We start from the raw sequence: 21,257 nt of genomic DNA on the forward strand, positions 1-21,257 counted from the left end.
AAATATGAAAGTGCCCTAATGTACAAGTTGTGATATGACTGCCACAAAATAAATAAAGTTCGTTTCATTTCGAGTCGTGGATGTCATGAATTGCAGTGTAAAAACCAGGGTCGTTAGTCTATAGGATTATAAGTTCTGTGGGGGAGTGAGTGTGATGCCAGCCGGTCTCTCGGAGAAGACACTCACAGTGGACCACTGGCGTGGGGCAATCGAGCATTGAATTCCCGCGTGGAGTAGTCGGGCCACTTTGGCAAGTGGAGACGCTATCCAAGCTACAAGAGCGAGGGCCATTGAAAGCAGTATCGCGCAAGGGAGAAGATAATTCGTGAGGAGAAGAGCACAATAACGCTTCTACATTGGATGCCGATTGCGAACGGGGGATTGAATCAGGGGAGTAGTCTGTCAGTGAGCCAGAGCCGGTGAAGAAGCAGAATCTGTGAAAGGGCGTTAGCTTTGAGTTCGGATTACTCAGGACCTGGACCTACCGGTTAAGAAATTGGCTATAATTATCATTAATAGAAGGCTTGTCGTCCGAAGAAATGGGTGTGCTGGGTCCCGCAGACGTAAGCGGAGTAGCCAGGGAACTCGAGTCAGACCCAGAAGCAGTGGAGCTCGCGCTATTCATCCGAGCCATACTCTGAGCAGTAAACCTGCTAAAGAGGGATGGATGTCCTTGCGCGGGATCACTGTTGCGAGTAGGGGTCTGCTCCTTAAAGGGACTCAGAAGAGCAGGACCTGGAAGGGTTTTACGCGGTGTGCCACCCATTGATCTGTCTAAATAGCCGCGATGATGGTTGCGTTCGCGTGCTGCGCGTGAAAAGGGGGCTTCGAGGTTTAGAGATTCCGACTGCGCAAGGTGCGCCTGCTCGTGCTTCTCCAGATCCCTAGATGACCCTATAGTAACGGATCGAGTATGACGTGGAGGCATCTTATCGACGCGATAAGAAGTGTTCTTCGGCCAAGCACTGGAGAGCTCTGTGGGATACGTGGGGGTCCGTACAGCTGGAGACGATAGGGGAGGAAGGCCCCTGTCTTGAGCTACGTTACGCGCAGAGCCTATATTGTACCTCGCTGGTATAAGCGTTTCTGGCATCAATGGCAAGGAAGAGCGCGGTGAAGGAGAAACCTGAGGAGAATCCGTATCCATTCTTGCCGACTCGACTTTGAGCCCCGAAGCCCCCAAGGAAAACCCTGCGACAACGGGTGCCTTCCGCGCCACAAGCTTCCCGACGAACTTGAGCATGTAATTTGCACCGTTGTTGTTGTCCCAGAACTGTGTGCCTGCGGTAGTATACCGCAAGGCAATAAACATCGTCTTCTCCTCGATACGCGACCACATGTCATGCAACCTTATCGTGAACATGAAAATGTCAAACGTGCCACCGTTCACGGATTCCACATAGTGGGCGGTAACTTCACTCGTTGTCTGCCACAAATCCAGGGTGAACCGGGCAGCAACCCATTTTTCGAATGCGATATTGCGCACTCGAACTCGCCCGGTGATGGTCTTATCGTGTTGGGATAAAGTGAGTCCTTGCAGTACCACGTCCGCATCTTTTGACGGGGTGGACGGCATGTTGCGAATCTGAAGCTCAATCTGTTTCTCGGCGAAGTCGTCTGGTGAACCACGGACGAATGAGGGTAAATCACTCTCTGTACCACTGGTATCGGTGGCTAGGTCACGATCTCGCGACACTGCGAGAGGCTTTTGCTTCGAGAGAAACAGTTTGACATGCTCAAGCTTGGCATCGAAGTGCACCGCCTTCGAAAGGGTAGGTGTCGTGGGCTCACTCTGCACAATCGCGCCGCCCATTGGAATTGACAGGCTGGGAAGCTTCGCGTGCTTGAGCGATGGTTTGATAGGCTGGCCAGACTTATTTCGAATGAATCGCGTCTGTGTGGATAGGTTCGTGGCGGACTGGGACTCAACGAGTGAGTTGAATTGGGGAAGAGAGCTGGAGCGCATTTCCGCAGAAAATTGACGAGTCTGTGCCCTGGGCTTTACACTGCCAGCATTGTCAAATGGTGCCTGCGCCAACCGCACCGTGTCAACATCAGATGCATCACTGAGCTCCGGCAGCTGAGCACCCTTTTTGTCCGCTTGGTGTGTGCGAGGACTCGAATGGTGCCTGGCCTTGATAGTGGGAGATGATGGATTGGAGTTGTGCCCACGGACTCGTCGGGGACGCGATATAACGATGTGTGACTCGTCAGAAGGTGCGGAAGAGGTGGAGGAGGTGGAACTGGACGAGTCGTATTGATAAATATCAGCGGAAGGAAAGCGTATGGATGATTGAACCATGGTTGGATCGACGAGGCTCTTGCCGTTGTCAAGGACGCTCGCGTCGAAAAAGTCCGTCATGGCGGACTCAGACCACGGACCATGACCTAAAAGTGACATTCGTTGCAAGGGCAAAAGATGCCCTTCGACACTATCATTCTGCAAAATTTGTGGATCGGCATTAGGGAATAAAATTCGTGGCTGAGACATCTTGCAAGCCAAAGGATGAACGATAGAAGAAACCCAAGGACAAAAGCTGTTGACCTGTTTCGAGAAGTTAGACTACGTTGCAGTGATACGGAGATGTGAACTTGCTTTTGTTTGAATAAAAATACGGTGTCTATTAACCCGCAGCGATTTAGAGAGACTGAGACATGAGGTTAAGATGAGGGCCAGAATAAAAGTTTGCCCCACGGAAACTGACGTCACTGGTAGGTAGCAGTGATCTCGGTGTAATTATAGGTGAAACTGGTTTGGACACTGTCGGTGACTGATTTCTAAGGTGAGACTGGATGAAGTTCCATTCGCCAGGTGAGTCCGGTCACATATTTGAGTTAAAAGTTCAGAACTGACTATGACGCAATGGATTGAGGATTGAAGACAGGTGCTGGTGAACTCTAGTATGGGTATGGAGGCGAATGAACGTATGTGTAACCTGTATAGGTTGATGGGCGAATTCTGTCATGGCGATACGATTATATATGATGAAAAAATTTGAGAAGGAAGGACGACTCAGCAACGTTACGGAATTGAGAACACACGTGCGAAAGATAAGCTGTCTCCACTTGTTATCTGTCATTTCGTTTGGTCACCGTCCAACTCAGATCCGAGTCCTTCTTTACGCAATGCTATTGGTGGTAAGAACATTCTATCTTCAAAATTCGGACTGGTCGGCTTTCTTCCGTAAATCTTGACCTCGCATGGCGTCATGCTGCACCAATCCCAGATGACTACCGCTAGCGCTGGAGGTTCCATTTTCAGTAAGTCTTGTCCTGAGATAAGCTCAACAGAAACATGGAGAGGATAGGCACCGAAATCCCTAATGGTTCAGACACGTCACCGGCTATCCTCTAGTAGGACCGGAAGGTGAGTAGCATCTTTGAAGAACTTTTTCAACAGCAACGCCATTCACCACCACAGAGTGTGACAGCGTGTGGTAAGTCAATCTGTGCGGTTCGGAATGAAACGAAAATTTGATAGATAACAACTTTAGTCACTAAACCTTTGGGCCACGAAAAGACCTAGCGACGTTTTCGCTGTTCACTGACACCGTGATGTTCTCTGTCAGTTTCGAATGATGGGTCTCTTAACGCCCAATCATGATGCGTACGGTACCTTTCCGCCACAATCCTGGGCTCCCAATAATAAGTACGCACGGCACTAGTAAACGGAACATCTTGAGAAGGAACAATTGACTCCCAGCACACTTATCTGCCGAGATAAGCAAACTCGAAAGTTTTACCATTCCTCCTCGATCTCAAAGGGTTTTATGTGACTGGCCTACAATCTCGTTTGCGGCATGAACCAGTTCAATATAAAGTCTCTCATCTTCAACCAGCGGACAGCAAGAATTCCGAGTCCATGTCGATTTCCCGGAATTGTACCTTCACGTCTGCCCCACTGATCAGTGGGAGTTTGGGAACTACTCAAATTGGCAAGTCAGCACGACGCTAAACCATCGCGGACTTTCTTGCGGTGACTAACCCAGCGCTGTGGTTGATTCTCAAACGTCGCCTATGCTACAGATTTGCGGGGACCCGCGGGGACTGGGTGGCTCGTTGACTGGATCAATTGATCTGACATATCCGAAGCCGTTTGAATGGCTTCCTGGCACACAAAGTTATGCACCATCAGCTACTGACTTTCTTGATCTTGCAGTCGTGGCACTGCCAAATTCAAATATAGGGCAGCTCCACTCGGCGTGTCATCTGGAAGCTTTAAACCACAACTCTAGCTACGATATCCCGTAGTTGGACTAACACGTCAATACCCTCGATGCCCTTCCCCCGCGTGGAGTCATCAGAAATAGATGTACTTTTTCCTTTTTCTCTATGATCTTCATAGCCACGTTCGTAAAGCAATGAGCATGCTGTTAAAGATAAGTATTCTTTCAGTGCTCGGTCAAACTTCTTTCCCATCAGTTCCTCATCCTGCTTGTGGGCGCAGAAGTCCCGAAGGTTATGGAATCAAGAGTGCACAATCAAGGTCGATGAAATCATACCGACGTCAAGGGTCGTCCGCACTCGTGGTGCCAATCAAGGGACCCGCCATGGATCATCTTCGGAGTATTCTTTTGCTTGTCGGGATGGTTTCCCGACAAGTGATTCGCCCGTGGAACTTCCAGTCTCGAAGTCCATGGTTCCACCGACCCTGTCTCATAATGGCGTAATTTCGTGATCTTTGGAGACGTTATGATCTAGGGTCTCATCTTTAGCAACGTATCTGCGAGGTCCTCGAACTCGGCGAACCGGTTAACTTCATCGCAATTTTATGGCTTTTCGTCGAACTTTTAAAGACTATCTACGATAAGCGGTGAGCTTTGCAATGACAACTCAAACAATGACCGAATATGACGGGTCTGCTGATCTTTTCCCAGGGAAAAACTAGCGAAGCAGAACTTGAGCCACATTCATTTGCACATTTTCTCGATTGTCAGGTCATTCACTCAAACTCAATGACGACTTCTCAACTGAATGTGATTACTAGCGGTTACAAAAATAGATGAAATTGATAACATCGATTTGTAACAGCCGCCTATGCTTATGGGACTCTTGTTTGTAGGTAAGGAGAGGTAAGCTTGTTCCCAATCACAAGAGTTCACAGAACTGTTGGTGGCCAGTTGTGAATGGATGATTCTAATGAAGGTCTATCCTGCAATAGTTAACGTCGTCGTAGTGGATATATCCGATAACGTTTGATCCCGCGGAAGCAATTCGCGTCTACTTGAACTCTACATGTACTCCGCATGTCTCTCACCGCCATGACTTCGGCGTTCTCTTTTCACGGTGTAGCCTATATTTTCAATAGGTACATCTAACAGTTGCTTGTATAGACAAGTGACTGAGCTTGCTGCAAGGCCTGAACTGAGTGCGAAACGTTGATTCAACTTCAAGTTGTTTAATTGAAACTCAACTTGAATGTAACATCCAGTTATAACCTTTTGCAAGGGCAAACTTTCTTCCTGCGCTCCATAAATCGTCCGTATTTAGCACTGGCCAATCCTCGCCTGGTGGCCCACCTATCCTGATGAGTCACGTTCACTATGGCATGATCAGCAGTGTGACTCAACCAGCAAGTGCATTTGTGCTCTGTTGGAACAATATGTCAGCTAGCATCAAGGAGGCCAGTACTTTCATTTCCGTCTCAGGCTGGGTCCATACATGGCTTCATGATGCACCTGTGCTTGTGCATTTTTCTTACAGGTTTACGTCGATTATTACGGTGCTCAGTCTGCCTTGAATACCAATATAATCTGTTCACAGGTCATTGATGCGCCGCCCACCCTTGCACGCCATCCAACGCTCGCTCGATGAAAAGCTTAGTGGACCACAAGCAAGACTGATCGTTCTTGGATAAATTCAAACATCCACAATGCACATCGCTCGAGGACTACGAAAATTTGTTCAAAAGTAACTGTACTGATTGGCTCCGAGTCAAACTAGGTATTGCACCATCAACCATGATACCAAAGCGAGAGCAGAAACATGACTCACTGTCGCGACGTGCCCCTCGAGCTGCTGGCTCGATTTTAAACTGGAATCTGGCAGATCAAACCTTCACCCTAAGGCGCGCAGGCGCAGGTGAGTCATGTGGTTTAATCCTCGAATGATGTCTCTGAGGATGAGGGAACACTGTAGGAGGACGGTCAGCTTTTATATCCTGCGAATACCTATGGGCATAACTGATCTATTTGGCAGAAATTTTGGTATAACATGTAGGAGCGTATTCAATCGATTACGACCAACGTGTCATAACCTGCCGGCAAGTATCAAACAATTCTCTTCTTTGTCACCACAGAACGCTCGCTCAAATCCCCGGTCTCATCCCGTCCTCTCATTCATCGCTTCATCATTTGAACCTGCAATGACTCTGCCAAAGTTGAGATGGTGGTGGTCATTCTTGTCAATAGTCCTCATTTTAATCGGTCGATATCCCACGTCATTTTTCTTTCACTCACTCGTCGCTTCCTTATCTATAGTACCTGCAATTCGTCTATGCCATTAGTAGGTCAGTGGTTCTGCGGCCGCTGTGCAGAGATAATGAGGTATCTTTTGGAATTTGATACTCGTTCTTAACATATTATCAGATGGACCCCAGGCTACGAGGGAAATGAGTCCGCGGATCAGAATGCTTCCACGAAGCAAAACAGCGCTAAAGTAGCACTTCTGTGCCAGAAAATCAAAGACGAGGCAGCCAACATCATACGCAAATCACCAAGATACGCTCACCTCCTCTATTGATCAATCAGCCCCGTCGAAAAAGTTCGCAAGCAAGATCGAAACCCTACCAGGAAAGCATTACTCATCGATCGTCTTTCACAAGCTACTAATCTCCCTGAACAAATATCTCCGCCGAATTTCAAAATCGCCAACCCAAAATATAATGCACATGAGAAAATCCGTTCACCACTTCCTGCTCGTCTACCCCACATTCACTCGACAACGAGACGCACTAAGAGATAAAGTAGGACCGTGCCAGTGCCACATTGAAAGGGTATAAGAGCAACGCTGAAGTACATCGCACGCTCGAAAAGGACTGGCACACATTTTCGGAGACGTCACCTTTCCAAAGGAGAGCGGGAAAAAGAAGCAGAGGAAAGGGAAGCAATCGCATTGTGCCACTCTAATCAAACGCCGCCGCCATGAAGCATAAAGCATAGACAGCAGATAGACCAGCCGCAGGCGATAAAGTAGAATACTGTATGTAGTGTCCACCATGTATAATTTACGCTCAGGGACATTCACACATCCTATTCTCGTTCCGAATCTTCCGGTATAACATTAATTGTCTGCCAGTTAATACAAGTTGTCAGATTTTAAACGAGATATTGTATTAAAGTCAGGCAGATGACATGGCTGACGCTTGTGTGCGGTTTGAGACAATAGAGAGTGACAGGAAGAAAAGGTACAAACGAGTGCTTTTGGATGCGAGAGCGGTAGTTCCTTCTCGTGGATTTGTGGTAATGGCGTTCCTGACAGAAATGGTGACTACGCCAACTACGCTTCACTATGTGGACCATGGCTTCGGATCAATGCACGACCGTCGGCCATCTCTGAACGCAGCGCAGTTGTCGAGCAAGATTGGTTAAAAGAGAGTCAACTGCGCTCTGTTTGTGCTTCACCGAGAAATGTTATCCGTGCTAAATATTCAATCTTGGCGTAAAACGGTACAGGACACACATTTGACATGTATTGAGAGCAAATGTAACCGGATTGACCTCAAGTTCAACTAGGGTAGCAGCACACCCAGCACGTGTCGTGCGGCCGCTTGTAAGGCGATGTCCCTGGCGGGCAGCTCGAAGGTGGCTGAGCAGTGCACGGCCGGAAGCATCCCACAGTTCCTTCAGGAGAATCTGCGGTCAAGACCTCAGTAGCACCACTAGCAGCAGTGGCACTAGCAGCGGTAAGAATTGTGAGGTAAACAATTCGAACGAGCTTCATAGTATCTGGTATGATTATCATGCTTCAGCATATAATGCCACCGTTCTAGGAAATTACACACCGACAAAAGTTTGATTGTGCAGTGTGCCGCACTGTGCGCGAAGTTTCTATAACAAAGTCTTAGAAGATATTATATGTTGGTTCAATGAAATGCGTAGTGTGACATAAGAGGGTTACTCACTGCAACAAGAGGTGGTCGTCCTTGAGGTCTTTTAAACTCAACCACGTTGATTTTATACCTGTTCTCATCAGGGTTGACACTATACTCGGAGAAAGTTTTATACCGAGCAAAAACATGCGGCCTATCTCAAGCCTATCTATCACCTTGACAATGAGGATGCCAGGTCAATGGCTTTTTGATCTATTGAAACACCCCATATCACCTGTCTCGATGACGATGACTTTGCAAGATCAAGAATAACGTGGATTGGCACGGCTACTCCCTCGAGTTCGCCTTTTGTTCAATTGCTGAGCTACCCTTGTCGCAACTACCCGTCTCGCAAGGCTGGTATGCATGACAACATGGAATACAAGTTCAGTAAGTTAACTTGTCGGTATCATAAAGAACGGGGTAGGTGTCTGCCTAGTAAGCACACCAACGGCCCTCTAAACATGAGCATGGAATTTTTAGCGAAAATAGCATACGAGATACTGATGGCATGGTTTTAAGAGGGATACGTACGGATAATACCCGAGGCAACGACACCTGGCCCATCTGATCATGGTCGTTCAAACTGAAAAGACGAGGGAACATTGGTAGCACAATGCAAACTAGGTGCTCAGAAAAACGGAAGCCGCGTGTCCTGTGAGCAAATAAGTATGCTACTGGTCTCGAGTCAGTCTGTTTGAATCCGTGTATGAAGGATGTTATTTTGAGATAGAAGAAGTTGACGTGGCACCTGCAATTTTGGAGCATACACAAAGAACAGACAACAGCCTCAATGTGAACCCAAGTTACTCCAGTTTATTGTGCAATGAGAGATTGGTACCTTGAATGCGAGAAAATATGTTTATTGAAATGAACATTGGAATAGTGCTAGTCAAGCACTACTGAGTGACATGGACGTATTTGTTATTGTTTGGCTTTCGTGGTGAACTTCCGCAAGCTCAAAGCTTCAAGGCTTTCGGCGTTCCATCCAGACACATTCCTCGCTGTTCGCCTTTCCTCACTTTCCTTCTGATCTCAACTCAACATTGACAGCGAAGCCGAATCACATCCCACAATGCCTTTGAGTTCATGTTAAATATACTCATCAGCCGAATGTCCTTAATTTACCGCTCTCAACCTCACTCAGCGTCCAAGCCGTCTTTGTGTTGTCGAAGTGGGGCAAGCAGGTATATCTCTGCTTGGTGCGTTTACAATCACCGTTTGTTTAATATGTTAAATCCGCTTGGCATAGTAAAAGGAGTGTCTAAGTTGAATAGAAAGAAAATCATGTACTGTGTTGACCGGTTGTTTTCCAACAAAGAGATACGCGCATAGCGACTGGTATAATGTATGTAATCAATAGACCCCAGGAACAAGCCGGTACCTCACTTTCTTTGCCCAATTCTCCCAGTCTTCTCCCAGAGCGCGCTGCAACATCTGGTCCTCCACTGCAGGTCGGCTGAGGGAGGTCCAAACGCTGAATGCGGTAAACAATAAAGCGCCAGTCACTAACACTTCAACGAAAGGCACTGGTAAAATCCCAGACTGTCTCATCCACGATTCTTGACTTCCGTACATGACAGCGATCCCAGCACTTTGGAGAAGGAGACCGGTGTAACTTGGGTGGCGCACCACCGAGTACGGTCCGCTTGTCACAAGTTTATGCTCTTTTCTGATGCTGAGCTGGAAGCTCCAAAGCTTTCCTAACATTGCCATACAATAAAGCCTTAGTGCACCACCAATCGCGATGGCAATACTGGCGACAAGGAATGTGGGGGTGATCGGTGTAGGGCGAAGAACGCGCAAAAGCTGCACAGCTCTAGCACCATTGATGCCCTCCATATCGTGCGAGGGCGCTATATACATGGCCAAGATGTTAGCCACTTCAGCAGACGATACCCCCCACGCGCCGATCTATTATATTATCCACAAATTAATAAAGTCAATGACCGACTCGGATGTTGAGGAGCGACCCACCTTCATCAACTCCAAACCGCGAAGTTTCAAACACCATCCAATGATGAATTCGAATAACGAGGGCACCACCTTCTCTTTAGATGACGGTGGGGGAGAAGGAGAAGTGAACGAGACATGAATCCCAATGGCAGAAACTAATATGAAGGGGATCTTCAATAGACTCATGGTGTACCGAGCTAATAGAGGAGAATAAGTTGATAGGAACTGAGGAGGCTGGTGTGATTTTTATATGGTCATGGTCTCAGTTGTTCACACATAATATTAACTCCTCCCTGGTGCCATAGGGCGGTGAATTTGAACTTATAAGTTAAACCGAAATGGTGACCCTTGCTGCTCACGACATCATATCATGAATATTGCTACATTAGGGAGACGTGCCGCGATGCTTTCTGTCGCAAATGCATTTCGCCTCGAATAAACCTTAATCGATCAATCTATTGGGGCCAACAAATGCATAATGGATTACGACCAACGTATCACAGTTGCAACCTGCCGGCAAGCATCAAAAAATTCTCTTTGTTTGTCACTACAGAACGCTTGCTCGAATTCCCGATCTCTCATCCTGTCCTCTGATTCATCACTTCTTCATTTGAACCTGCAACGACTCCGCCAACGCTGCAGTACCAAAGTTGAGATGCTCCCTCACAACTCCCTCATATTTAGTACAGGACCTGCGCAGAGATTATGAGTCATTCTTAGCAAGAGGCCTCCAGTGGCTGTGAAGTATTTATAATCAATGGACTCGCGAATTGTCGCCGATCAGTTCTTCAGAAAGCTTCCGCCATCGTTACTCAGAATCAGTCAGCCCAGCATCAGTGAATTCATGAGTCCGTGATATGGTAGTCATGAGACCTATAGACCGATACAATTACGCTTTTGCCAAATATATCTATGTATTCTAGAAGAAATTTGTGTTGTTCATAAATGACCATTGATCCGTGCAAATCTAGACTTAGAAGATGCGTCAATGACAAGGTTGAAGTATAGCGACATCATAGCAAGTAAGATACAATAGTCCAGCACCCTCACCCTGCAAGTCCATTCTCAGTTTGTCTCGTATATGCTTCAGGTTCAAGGCCATCCAAGCCATTTTAGTGGAAAGCCGCTTTGGCAATGACCAGCAAATGTTCAGACCACGTGACTACAATGACAAGGTTCAAGTATAGCGACATTCCAGCAAATAAGACACAGTAGTCGAATGGCGTCAACTTGCAAACTTATTCTTATTTTTTCTTATGCATAGTTTCAGTTTCAAGGTCATCCAAGCCATTTTAGTGGAAAGCCGCCTTGGCAATGACCAGCACATGTTTAGACCACGTGACTACAATGACAAGGTTCAAGTATAGCGACATTCCAGCAAATAAGACACAGTAGTCGAATGGCGTCAACTTGCAAACTTATTCTTATTTTTTCTTATGCATAGTTTCAGTTTCAAGGTCATCCAAGCCATTTTAGTGGAAAGCCGCCTTGGCAATGACCAGCACATGTTTAGACCACGTGACTACAATGACAAGGTTCAAGTATAGCGACATTCCAGCAAATAAGACACAGTAGTCGAATGGCGTCAACTTGCAAGCTTATTCTTATTTTTTCTTATACATAGTTTCAGTTTCAAGGTCATCCAAGCCATTTTAATGGAAAGCCGCTTTGGCAATGACCAACAAATCTAAGCGCACTTATGATGTAGATCATGCTGGCGGAGCCTGGCACCTGGCACTGCCTGGTTCCTATTTTCCGCCTCCTTGACTCCAGTTGTTGGTGATTCACATGTTACTCACAACAAAATGACAACCAGACTACATCTATATCGTCAAATAGAATTTGCCGCACTTTTGGGTTGGTCCTTTCATGAGAAATACAGTTGCACACCTCGCGATCGCACTAGACTAAGTGACATTGGAAGAGGCTATGAGCAAACAAAAGTATCAATAAGGGATAAGCGCAAATCAAATCACGACGTCACTGGAGAAAAAGTTCAAGATCAAAGAAACACGAACGCCAATGCTTACTATAACTACGATTCGTGGATCGACGCAGCGTGAGATTGGGTGCAAGTGATGGGGACACCAGTGATGGCCTGTGCCGCTTGTGCCGCCTCGTGATGTTGGCGAAGCTTCTTGATAACAGTGGCCTTCATTGCGAATTTGATCCAGTCGAGAGGGGCAAACCAAACGATGTTCTAGGGATTCATGAGTGAGCAAAGGCACAGAAAAAGGCTCGATAGATATACGTACCCAAACCCACACAATACCAATCCATCCACCTGAAATTGCCTGGATCTGCGTGAAGCCGAAATTGGCGTAGGCGGCGATAATCGAAGACACGAGCTGCGCAACGCAGAATACTCCGAAGAGAGCAACAGAAGGGCGCTCCATGAAGAAGAAACCGTGCGAACGGGTGACAAGGGTCAACGCTTGCGAGATGATAGCAACTTGGAGGTAGACGATCATGTGGAGCTGATAATCATTGGAACCAGAAGGAGATGGATTCCCATTGAAGGTGACACCAAATTTGTCATAGAAGAACATAGTCTCCAGGATGATGGTGACCAGAGCCACACTACAGGATATGATTTAGTTCGACAGCGATGTGAAAAAAAGTATTACTTACGTCGAGGCAGTCAAATAGATACCATAAGCGACGGCATACGCGAAGACCTCAGCGAGTCCCAAGAATCAGGTGTCATTGAGGGCAAAATACGGTCAGCTGAGAGTGTCTTGATAGTACCGTCATTCAGCAGGGCAATGATCAGGACCATGAAGGGGGGGAAGTCGAACTTGAATGCGAAGGCAAGGATCGCGAAGCATACGACAATACGAATGGTGACAGTGCAAGCGTATATGGAGTAGTTGCGCATAACTGTATCGATAAGATTTTGAAAACAGTAAACGGTTGAGATAGGTTGAAATAGGTCCGGGAGACGGTGCGGTGGACTTCGAAACAAGCCCCACGCCGAAAAAGGAAATCGACGTTATCGATTTCACCACTCTGCATCGTATCGTGCAGAAATCAATATCTCAACATCGAATCATAACCGAAAGACTTACCTGTACGATGGCGCCTCAAGATGAGGTAAGAGGTCCATCGTGGTATCTGATTGTGCACCTGACTCTGAGGGTGGATCAGCGTTGCTGCAGTATCGATCGCGGGAGGAAGATAGTAGCCGAGAGGAGGGAGAGGGATAGGGAGAGGGATAGGGAGGGGGAGAAGATGAGGAAACGAGAGAGAGAGAGCAAAAGGGAGAGGGAGAGGGAGAAGAAAAGGGAGAGGGCAGAGATCTCGCAGTCAGCACAAACGGACTCGGGGAGAAGGATTGGTGTTGTGTCGAGATGGCGGCGTGGGCTGTTGAATGTGTTGAAATTTTGGAAAGGGCGGTCGGATTAATGGTCAGTGTCAATATCAATATGGACACAAACCCAATTGAGAACATCCGTTAGCCATCCCACCTCCCCCCAACCAACACAATCGACTGCGTTCAAGCTAACAAATAGTCACCCTGTCTCCCAAAGCAAAGTGCTGGTTCTAAAGTCGATAGATAGCGTGCAATGGTTTCAGAACTGCGTGGCGAGGGATGTTCTTCACAATAGCTTTCTTGATTGTCGCTTTGGACCTGTTTTTATCGATGTCATCAGCAACCTGTTCGATTTTTTTGACAGTGCTCTAAAGGCAGCTTTGAGTGAAACACGATTCAGTACAAATGGTAATTCTGATATACCTTCGCTAAGTTTTCCGAGAAGAGGGAAACTGGCTCGAGATCTCGGACCCCCTTCAATTTGAGCCACGGCTTTACTTCCTTGACCCTAGCATCAGCGTGAGTCAAAGATGTCCGTATCGCGGGCCATATCTATTATCCTGGAGTTGAGATCAAGGAATTGTTGAGCCAGTCTAACATCTTACCGTCGCCTCCTTGGTCCAGAATCGCGAAGATTTCTGGGAATTTGTCCTGTAAAGGACTGAATATTAATTCAAATGCGATTTCGATAGGACCAACCTTATATTCACGAATGAGGACAACTGCCTTCTCGCTAAACTCCCAAATAGCGACCAGTCTTCCGCGAGTAGTCAATAACCTTCAAGCTCGAACTTGATGCTTAATCCAAGATTGTTCTTTTGATGATGAGAGGCGAGAACCATGAAGCTAGATGTGATCTTAGATCTTAGAGAGCTGCTCTGGGCGACATTCCGATTGCAGAAGCTGGTTTGTACGATGGCAAGTAGTACTGGGAAACACAGCTCTCGACAATAGCCTTGAATTTGTTGTTCTCCGTTTTATCTGAAGGGAAGAACTACGATGTTATTTAGAAAGATAAATCGTGGTAGGCATTGCGACATACTGCCAAGACAACAGACAAAGCACTGTCGGTAGTTGAAGATACCTGGGCAGCCGTACCATACACATGTTCGCCCAGGAAGAAAATGTTCGTTCCATCAGGAAATTCCTCCGACAGAGGTGGAGCATCCTTCTCGAGGAATCTGGGATCTTCTTAGATGACCATCTAGACAGCTTGTTCAAGTTCTTTTTCGGGTCCTTCGTAGTCCTTAACTGATGCGCCTGATTCCAAGCGTTTCAAATCTGCACGAATGTGTAAAAACGAACATCCATAAAATACCAGCACGCACCTTTTAGCAGACGGGTGTGCACTAGGACATCGACGTCACTAGTGATCACTCCACATTTCTTTGAATATATCGTCTCAATCCGCTCAGCTTTGCCTTTCCAATGGCTTAAGCCCTGGTGGGAATGCAGATTTGAAACAGCCTTTTCCGGGGTGCCAGGTACGATTACCAACTTCTCGTATGTATCCAGCGAGGGCTTCCGCACCGAGGAATGCACCTTCACATAGTCCAGAGACGAGATGGAGTCCATCAAGAGTTGGTAAATCGAAGGATTCCATCTTGCACGTGCAATAATATATGGGAGGGAAGAAGTCTGGCAACTATGAAGGTTAGACTGTGGATTCTCCAGGATTGAAGAAAGATTTAGTACTGATTCCAAAGTCATTGCGGCGGACCTATGTTCTCGGGCTGCACACATGGAGTGATGACAAACTACAGCCAAAAAGTGGAACTTGTCACTCACAATGCATTGCTTGTAACAGCTGCTGCTCATCAATGAAGGGAATCTTAACGATCGCTTGCCATTCTTGCTTCTTCCGATTTAGGTCTTGCTCGAATTTGAGGGGGTAGAAATCCAATATCGGTGAATTTGGGTCGTACATTAGATCCTATGAGTGATTAGTCTAATGCACGACACAGGGCTACTGAACGTACTTAATATGCTAATGGAATGTGATCCATGCTTGCGGGTGGGAGGACGCCCATCAGTTGTTTGAAAGGGAAAGGTTTACCCAGCTCGAATGCGAACAACATGTCACCAAGGCCGCATAAATCTTGGAGAAATCGTGAACGTAGTGCAATGAGGACAGAGAATGCAAAAAGTACCAGATATCCGTGGTGCGTAATGGTAATTGTAAAACCAGCCCCATGAGGCGATCCCACTGTAATAGTAGTGCATAACCTATTGTAGGCCCTCTGCATAGCGGTATATCAAGTCGTGCATCTCTTCGGGGTTGTCAAAGGAGATTTCAAGTTTCTCCTATGGTGCAAACGGTTGGTCTAAAGAACGGCATACGATGCGGGAACCCGCCAAAGCACGCATCTGCAACCCACCAAAGCATGCGGCACCTGCACTGGGATATTTAGAGCTGGTCAGTGATTAGAACACTTTCAGAGCTCAGAGCTCAGTGTGCAAGCTCGCCCTGCACATGAACGTCAAGTTCGTACTAGTGGAATTAGACGATACATACAATTTGGGTAGTAAAGGAATCCGTGGTCCCCGAGGATGGGATGAGGTTCACCACAAGCATGCGAAATAGGTCAAGGCCTAGTGGTCCAAGCTTTTCTACAAATCGATTCTGTGAATGCCGGTTTGAGCTAATCATGACCAGTACGGAGCCCATCGCACCTACCAGAATAGCAACCCGCAAGCCTTCTCTGAGGGTGTCTTCAACTTTTCTACCGTCTACATAACTTCCTGATCCATAGATGAACTCCCGAACAATGATAACTTGTGTTGTAACATATACTCGACCGCTGGCTATGCGGTTTGTCATGTCTTTCGCTAAACCAAGACAATTGACGAAGGTGATAACTAGTTAGCTGGCAGAGATACTCTTCATTAGCTCCACGTGTCTTTCACCCGAAGCTGAGCACCCCCAGGGAGTGCATCCGCCGCGCTTCCAGAGTAGGTATTCACAAGCCTTTTTTCCAACCTTTACACCTTTGGGGTATTTCCCGATTGATAGATGAGCTTACAAGCCAGTGCGCACCACCATGGTTGGTTCTGAGAGTCTCTGATCCCAGTTTTCAGACTAGTTTATGCATCAGAGCCTTGAGCATAGAAAAGTTTGAAAGTCTCACCTATGATATGAAGCCCTGTCAAATCAACGAATCTTGATGTGATTGTTTGAGAGGCCACTTGCGAGCTGTTCATCATGCTTGCTGATGTTAACAATCTGGGTGATGGTATGGCCTGTTGGTGAGGGTTGAAGAAAAAACTTGGATAAGTCAAACAATTATAGAGTAGTCACGATAAGATTACCCGACGATCCCATCGCTACTATGCATCTGCAAACGAACCAAGAACTATCAGTGAGGGATGTAGATCGATCCGGCGCAAGCAATCCTGCTGAGCCTGCACATGCTATCGTAATCATGAAGTGGCTTTAACTACAGATGGTGGAGGATGGCTGCATTTGCCTAGCGTAAAGCACCTGAGGGTAGATGCAGAGTACCATCGGTAGTGTAGTCGATTAAACGTTCATCGGCGTGCGATCGCAGCACAAACAATAATATACAAGCAAACATAATTCACACACGCTCCTTGCACACCCGGCGATGGTATCATTGACTAGCTGTGACCGTAACCCAACATCAAAAGCACTACTAACTTAATAAGTATACATTATTATAATACATAACGAGCGTATGGAACGCGTGTAGATGAGAATGTCGAGAAAATGCTGGGGCGGTAACCCGAAGTTCAAACAACAGGTGGTATGCAAAGTCGAAATATGCGATGAACGTGAAAATTGTATCGGTCTATAGGTCTCATGACTACCATATCACGGACTCATGAATTCACTGATACAGGGACAAGAACTCAAAGGTACCTAAAACAGTAAGTGGTAGACTAGTATGTTAGAAATATCAGCAGGTTGACATACAAGCAATAGGATAGTTGAATCTGTGGGAGCGAATGATACGAACGCAGAAATGAAGAGGAAAACAGATTGTGAGTATGTAGGATGGAGAATTACGATTTATGGTTGCGAAACGGGGAAAACAAAATTGGAGGCGACGGCGAAGTTGACAGTCCGAAAAAGTGGGCTCTAAACCATGCGATTAATGAGAAGTGAAGGAATGTGAAGGCAGCCCAAAGGCATGCAAGCCACGAGGGGAGGCGATCGCATTGTCAACAGACGACGCAGGTGCGATACCGAAGTTCGTGGATGAGGGAGGTGGTGAGAAGAACCATGGAAGGGGGGGGGGTGATCTTGAGTAGCCATATTATTGTTGAACCAAGGATGCGCCGGTACCAGCATTGGTTAGTATTGTACACCCAATGAGATAAACACTTCCGCCACCTCCGGATGTCGTGGCACCCATACCAATGCCTCGCTTGGTGTGCAAGTCCTTCTTTGCCATTTTGGCCTTCAGAATTGCACCTTTCTCGTTGTCGACACGGCGGCCCTGAAGCAGATCTCTCGCCTCAAGCGCCTCCTGACGAGTACGAAACTTGGCAAAACCTATTATCTGCTTTCGAGGTAGCTGGCCACCTAACCCTCGTCCCACTTTGAAGTGCGAAGGCTCATCTAACGGCATGGCGTGGGGTGGCCAGGAGGTCGCTGAACCATCTCGTCCATAATCAATCACAACCCCTCCTTGATAGCCAGCATAGGTACCTCCACGGAGAGGGAGACCAGATGGAGTTGTCGAAGTCATGGCACTGACCGACCCATACACCGTGTACTCCTTGTTTGGGATCGTGAGTATCGCAGCTTCAAAGCCGGAGGAGAACGTAAACATATTCTGGAACTCGCGCTCCTACACACAAGCTGTCAGAAGTTGCGGGACGTGGCTTGACACATACCTGCATGTCATCAGGAAATCCAACCACAAAGATGGTCGAGATCTCTTCTGGCCGTCCACTATTAACACTCTGCGACTCGACGTTTAAATTCATCTGCCCAACGTTACCCATGGGCCTTGCTGACACTGCTGCAGCGCCACCATTAGACTGTAAGTGGAGACCATAAGGCATCTGGCTTTGAAGGTGTATGCCATTCAGGTAAGGTATCTGAGAACCAGAGTTACTGTGCGACAGTGGATGATAAGCGTCGTGGATCTGTGATTGTTGTTGGCCCTCAGAGGAATGCGCTTGGAGGAACGGGTCCAAGGAAGAAATTTGTTGAGGAACCTTATTGCCTCCTAGCGGAGAGCTGGTTCTGAAATCGTACCCGCTATGCGACTCGAATGCGACAGACCTAAAAGTACTCTGCTGAGATTGTTGAGAGAGTTGGTGCTGCAAATTTAAGGGCTGATGGGAACGAAATATCGCGTTTGTGTTTGAATAAGGTTGCGATGGGAGACCATCTGGCTGACGCAGGCGATATAAGTCGGTGACACCAGCACTAGAAGAATTGCCACCACTGATTCTGCTATAGGCGTTCAAAGACGACCTTAACGACCCAGTGCCGAAGTCGTTTGAAGGCTTACTCGCAATACTCTGCTTGACGGAGATGTCGTCTGAGCGGTACTCCGGGAGGAGATGAAAATTATGGGAAGTGCGGAGTAAACGATCGTTCTTGTGGTTGGCGTTGAAATCGATATTGTTGGGGAAATCAGGCTTATTCATAGGTGGGATATAAAACTGCGCTTCAGGTGATGGTGCTCCTGAACCAGAGTTAGAGTTTGAGTGAGACACAACAGGTTGCGGAGATGGATGAATGGGTTCTGCGTTTCCTTGGGCTTCGAGGGAATCGAGCAACGAACGATTGAGGAGGTTCTCTTCGAAGCTTTGGATGGACGGAGGAGTGGAAGCTATGGACATCAGATTGGTAAAATGGTGCGCGGGGTAATTGCAAACAAGTATGTGGGACGGCTAAGACTAGAAATGGGACATCAATAGTCGTATAATGTTATGAATGTGGTATGGACGATCGTGGGAGGTAGCGTGAGATAGTGATTGCTGAAATGGCTACAATCAAAAAACAAGCTGGCAAAGAGGTGTGTTCATGTGCTATGAGTGATTGCGAATGATAGAGATAGGGTAGATGGTGTGGGCGATGAATGTGACAGCGATGAGTAACATGGGCAACGAAGCGACAGCAGATGAAGCGCATGAAAAGGTGGCAGACAACGAGCAGAGTGATTAGATCGTCGCCATGGACGGTGAGGAAGGGTGTCTTATAGTTGTGGTTATCGATGTGGAAGGTGTGACCCAGGTTGTCAAAGTGTGAAGGAATAAAAGGAAGCGCACGGGGCCAACCCAGAACACCCATCAGCGTAATTCTGCCATCGATCATCAAATAATCATATTTGACCTTACCGTACAGAGGCAATGGTCTACTCAAGTTTGTGATCGGGAACCGACTCTTGCATGGCTCAACCTTGAACTTGAAGGAAAGGTAGAGAAAAAGCTAATGATCAGGCTGGACGATTCGCAACCGACATGTGTGCAGTTCAATTTTGAAGCCAACACTTAGCTTTGACAGCTTGAGCGAGTGAAATTGGAGCGATGGAGTACGCGTTTTGGAGGGAGTTCTAGAAACAAAAACCATCGTCGAAGTCGTCATCCTCCGAATCATCCCTACACTCTTCACTGTCTTCTTCCTCGAACTCCTCATCACTAAGCTCGTCACCGGATTCTTCAAGACCCCCGATGTCATCATCCTCTGGCACATCCTCGCATTCTTCAAGACCCTCGACATTATCCTCACCCTCCTCGCTGTCGACAACGTGCATGGTGTCGGCCCTTGTCACTGAATGAGAGCCGAGAGTGTCCTGAGCAATCTTCCGAAGCATGGCTGAATGTCCAATACCGAAGTGAGTGTAACGCACAAACATATCCCTATCAACAAATCTTGCTCAAAAGTTTGAGAATTAAGGTGCCAGGGAAAAAGATATGCACACTTACATCCCAACATAGTGTTCCTCCCAGTCGTCGAGCTCCCCCATCGGACGTGCCAATGATTTTCCATGGCGAAGCGCGCTTGTACCACGTTTCGAGGCAAACACAGGAATGAGATGGGCTCCTCGAATGACTTGCCCCGGATCAAGGAAACCGAACGCATCCAAGTCCAATTCCTCCACAAATGCAATCTTCGGAAGGCGAGTATGCTTCATGCCAGATTTATGGTTTCGCAAGGCCGCCATCCATCTAACCCACAGAACGTCGATGTGCCGCTTCACAGGTTGATCCCCGTTGTTGAGCCATACTTCGAGGTGGTATATACCCAATACACGGGCATACCAGTACGGGTGGCTAGGCGCTGCCTCCCCTGATAGTACCATAACATCGCCGTGGGTCCGGGGGTTGATGGTATCGTATTCACGCCTCAAGTCGTAAGTCGTATAGTGCACTTGCATGGTCTGGACCGAGTATATTGTGTTGTTAGGGATGATCACGGTGTTACGTTCCTCCTCCGTAAAGGTGTGGTCACAATAGCTGACGTCTAGCTCACCCAATCTATAGAGGATATGGTCCTTCAATTTTGGCAGGAAATTCTGACAACTGTTGTGAGTAAAGTACGGGGTGCGTGATGCTACTTCTACCTTGATAGCCGGATCACCATCGTGCTCTCGGAGAAACGCGAAAAGCTGTATTGGATTATTCCTATTAGCTGCGATATGGTGATGTTCTCCGAAGGATGTCGATGGGGGGGCGTCGGCTCGTGATTGATTGCTAGATAAAGATATACCTCCTGCTTCTTCCACCCGCCGTAATGCACGACGTCTACGCTCGTGCCTGGCTAATTGCGCAGGGGTATCTGACTTGCTCGTCAGCGGATAAAATGACTTGAGGGCTCTATGAGCGAGCTCCCCCTGGCCAGACTTGAATTCAGGTACATATTGTGAAGGCAGATAGTACTTACGATTTGAGTAGTGAAAGAGTCTGTAGTCCCAAAGA

General features: G+C 47.2%; 5 protein-coding genes across 5 annotated transcripts; all 5 read right to left on the bottom strand.

Annotated features, from left to right (window-relative positions):
- Positions 1-118: 118 nt before the first annotated feature.
- On the bottom strand, positions 119-1,966 carry HD556DRAFT_1231600 (carbohydrate-binding module family 21 protein; the record flags this gene model as incomplete). Its single annotated transcript, XM_041297446.1, has 2 exons — positions 119-434; positions 486-1,966. The coding sequence occupies 2 exons, from the start codon at positions 1,964-1,966 to the stop codon at positions 119-121; spliced, it is 1,797 nt and encodes a 598-aa protein (XP_041163818.1).
- A 7,070-nt stretch (positions 1,967-9,036) lies between these two features.
- On the bottom strand, positions 9,037-10,213 carry HD556DRAFT_1347764 (uncharacterized protein). Its single transcript, XM_041302292.1, has one exon. It carries the CDS (start codon positions 9,953-9,955, stop codon positions 9,446-9,448), a length of 510 nt encoding a protein of 169 aa, XP_041163819.1. The 5' UTR covers positions 9,956-10,213; the 3' UTR covers positions 9,037-9,445.
- Positions 10,214-12,080: 1,867 nt separating this feature from the next.
- HD556DRAFT_1458269 (uncharacterized protein) lies at positions 12,081-14,221 on the bottom strand (the record flags this gene model as incomplete). The annotated part of the gene is made up of 9 exons (XM_041308172.1): positions 14,137-14,221; positions 14,058-14,115; positions 13,964-14,009; positions 13,782-13,910; positions 13,562-13,676; positions 13,114-13,197; positions 12,724-12,925; positions 12,301-12,625; positions 12,081-12,245 (listed from the first exon to the last, which is right to left on the bottom strand). Exons 1-9 carry the CDS (start codon positions 14,198-14,200, stop codon positions 12,081-12,083), a joined length of 1,188 nt encoding a protein of 395 aa, XP_041163820.1. The 5' UTR covers positions 14,201-14,221.
- A 341-nt stretch (positions 14,222-14,562) lies between these two features.
- HD556DRAFT_1458271 (uncharacterized protein) lies at positions 14,563-15,285 on the bottom strand (the record flags this gene model as incomplete). Its single annotated transcript, XM_041308173.1, has 3 exons — positions 14,563-14,639; positions 14,687-15,091; positions 15,147-15,285. 3 exons carry the CDS (start codon positions 15,283-15,285, stop codon positions 14,563-14,565), a joined length of 621 nt encoding a protein of 206 aa, XP_041163821.1.
- Positions 15,286-17,635: 2,350 nt separating this feature from the next.
- Positions 17,636-18,446, bottom strand: HD556DRAFT_1231581 (uncharacterized protein; the record flags this gene model as incomplete). Its single annotated transcript, XM_041297440.1, has 2 exons — positions 17,636-18,172; positions 18,219-18,446. Coding segments are annotated over 2 exons (765 nt in total), but the record flags the coding sequence as incomplete, so codon positions are not given.
- Between the last annotated feature and the right edge of the window lie 2,811 nt (positions 18,447-21,257).

Source organism: Suillus plorans, assembly GCF_016647745.1.
Source record: "Suillus plorans strain S12 chromosome Unknown HD556scaffold_11, whole genome shotgun sequence".
Classification (NCBI taxonomy): domain Eukaryota; kingdom Fungi; phylum Basidiomycota; class Agaricomycetes; order Boletales; family Suillaceae; genus Suillus; species Suillus plorans.

Excerpts from the sequence above, each read along its gene's own strand:
- HD556DRAFT_1347764 (XM_041302292.1), bottom strand. The coding sequence starts at position 9,955 with ATGTATATAGCGCCCTCGCACGATATGGAGGGCATCAATGGTGCTAGA.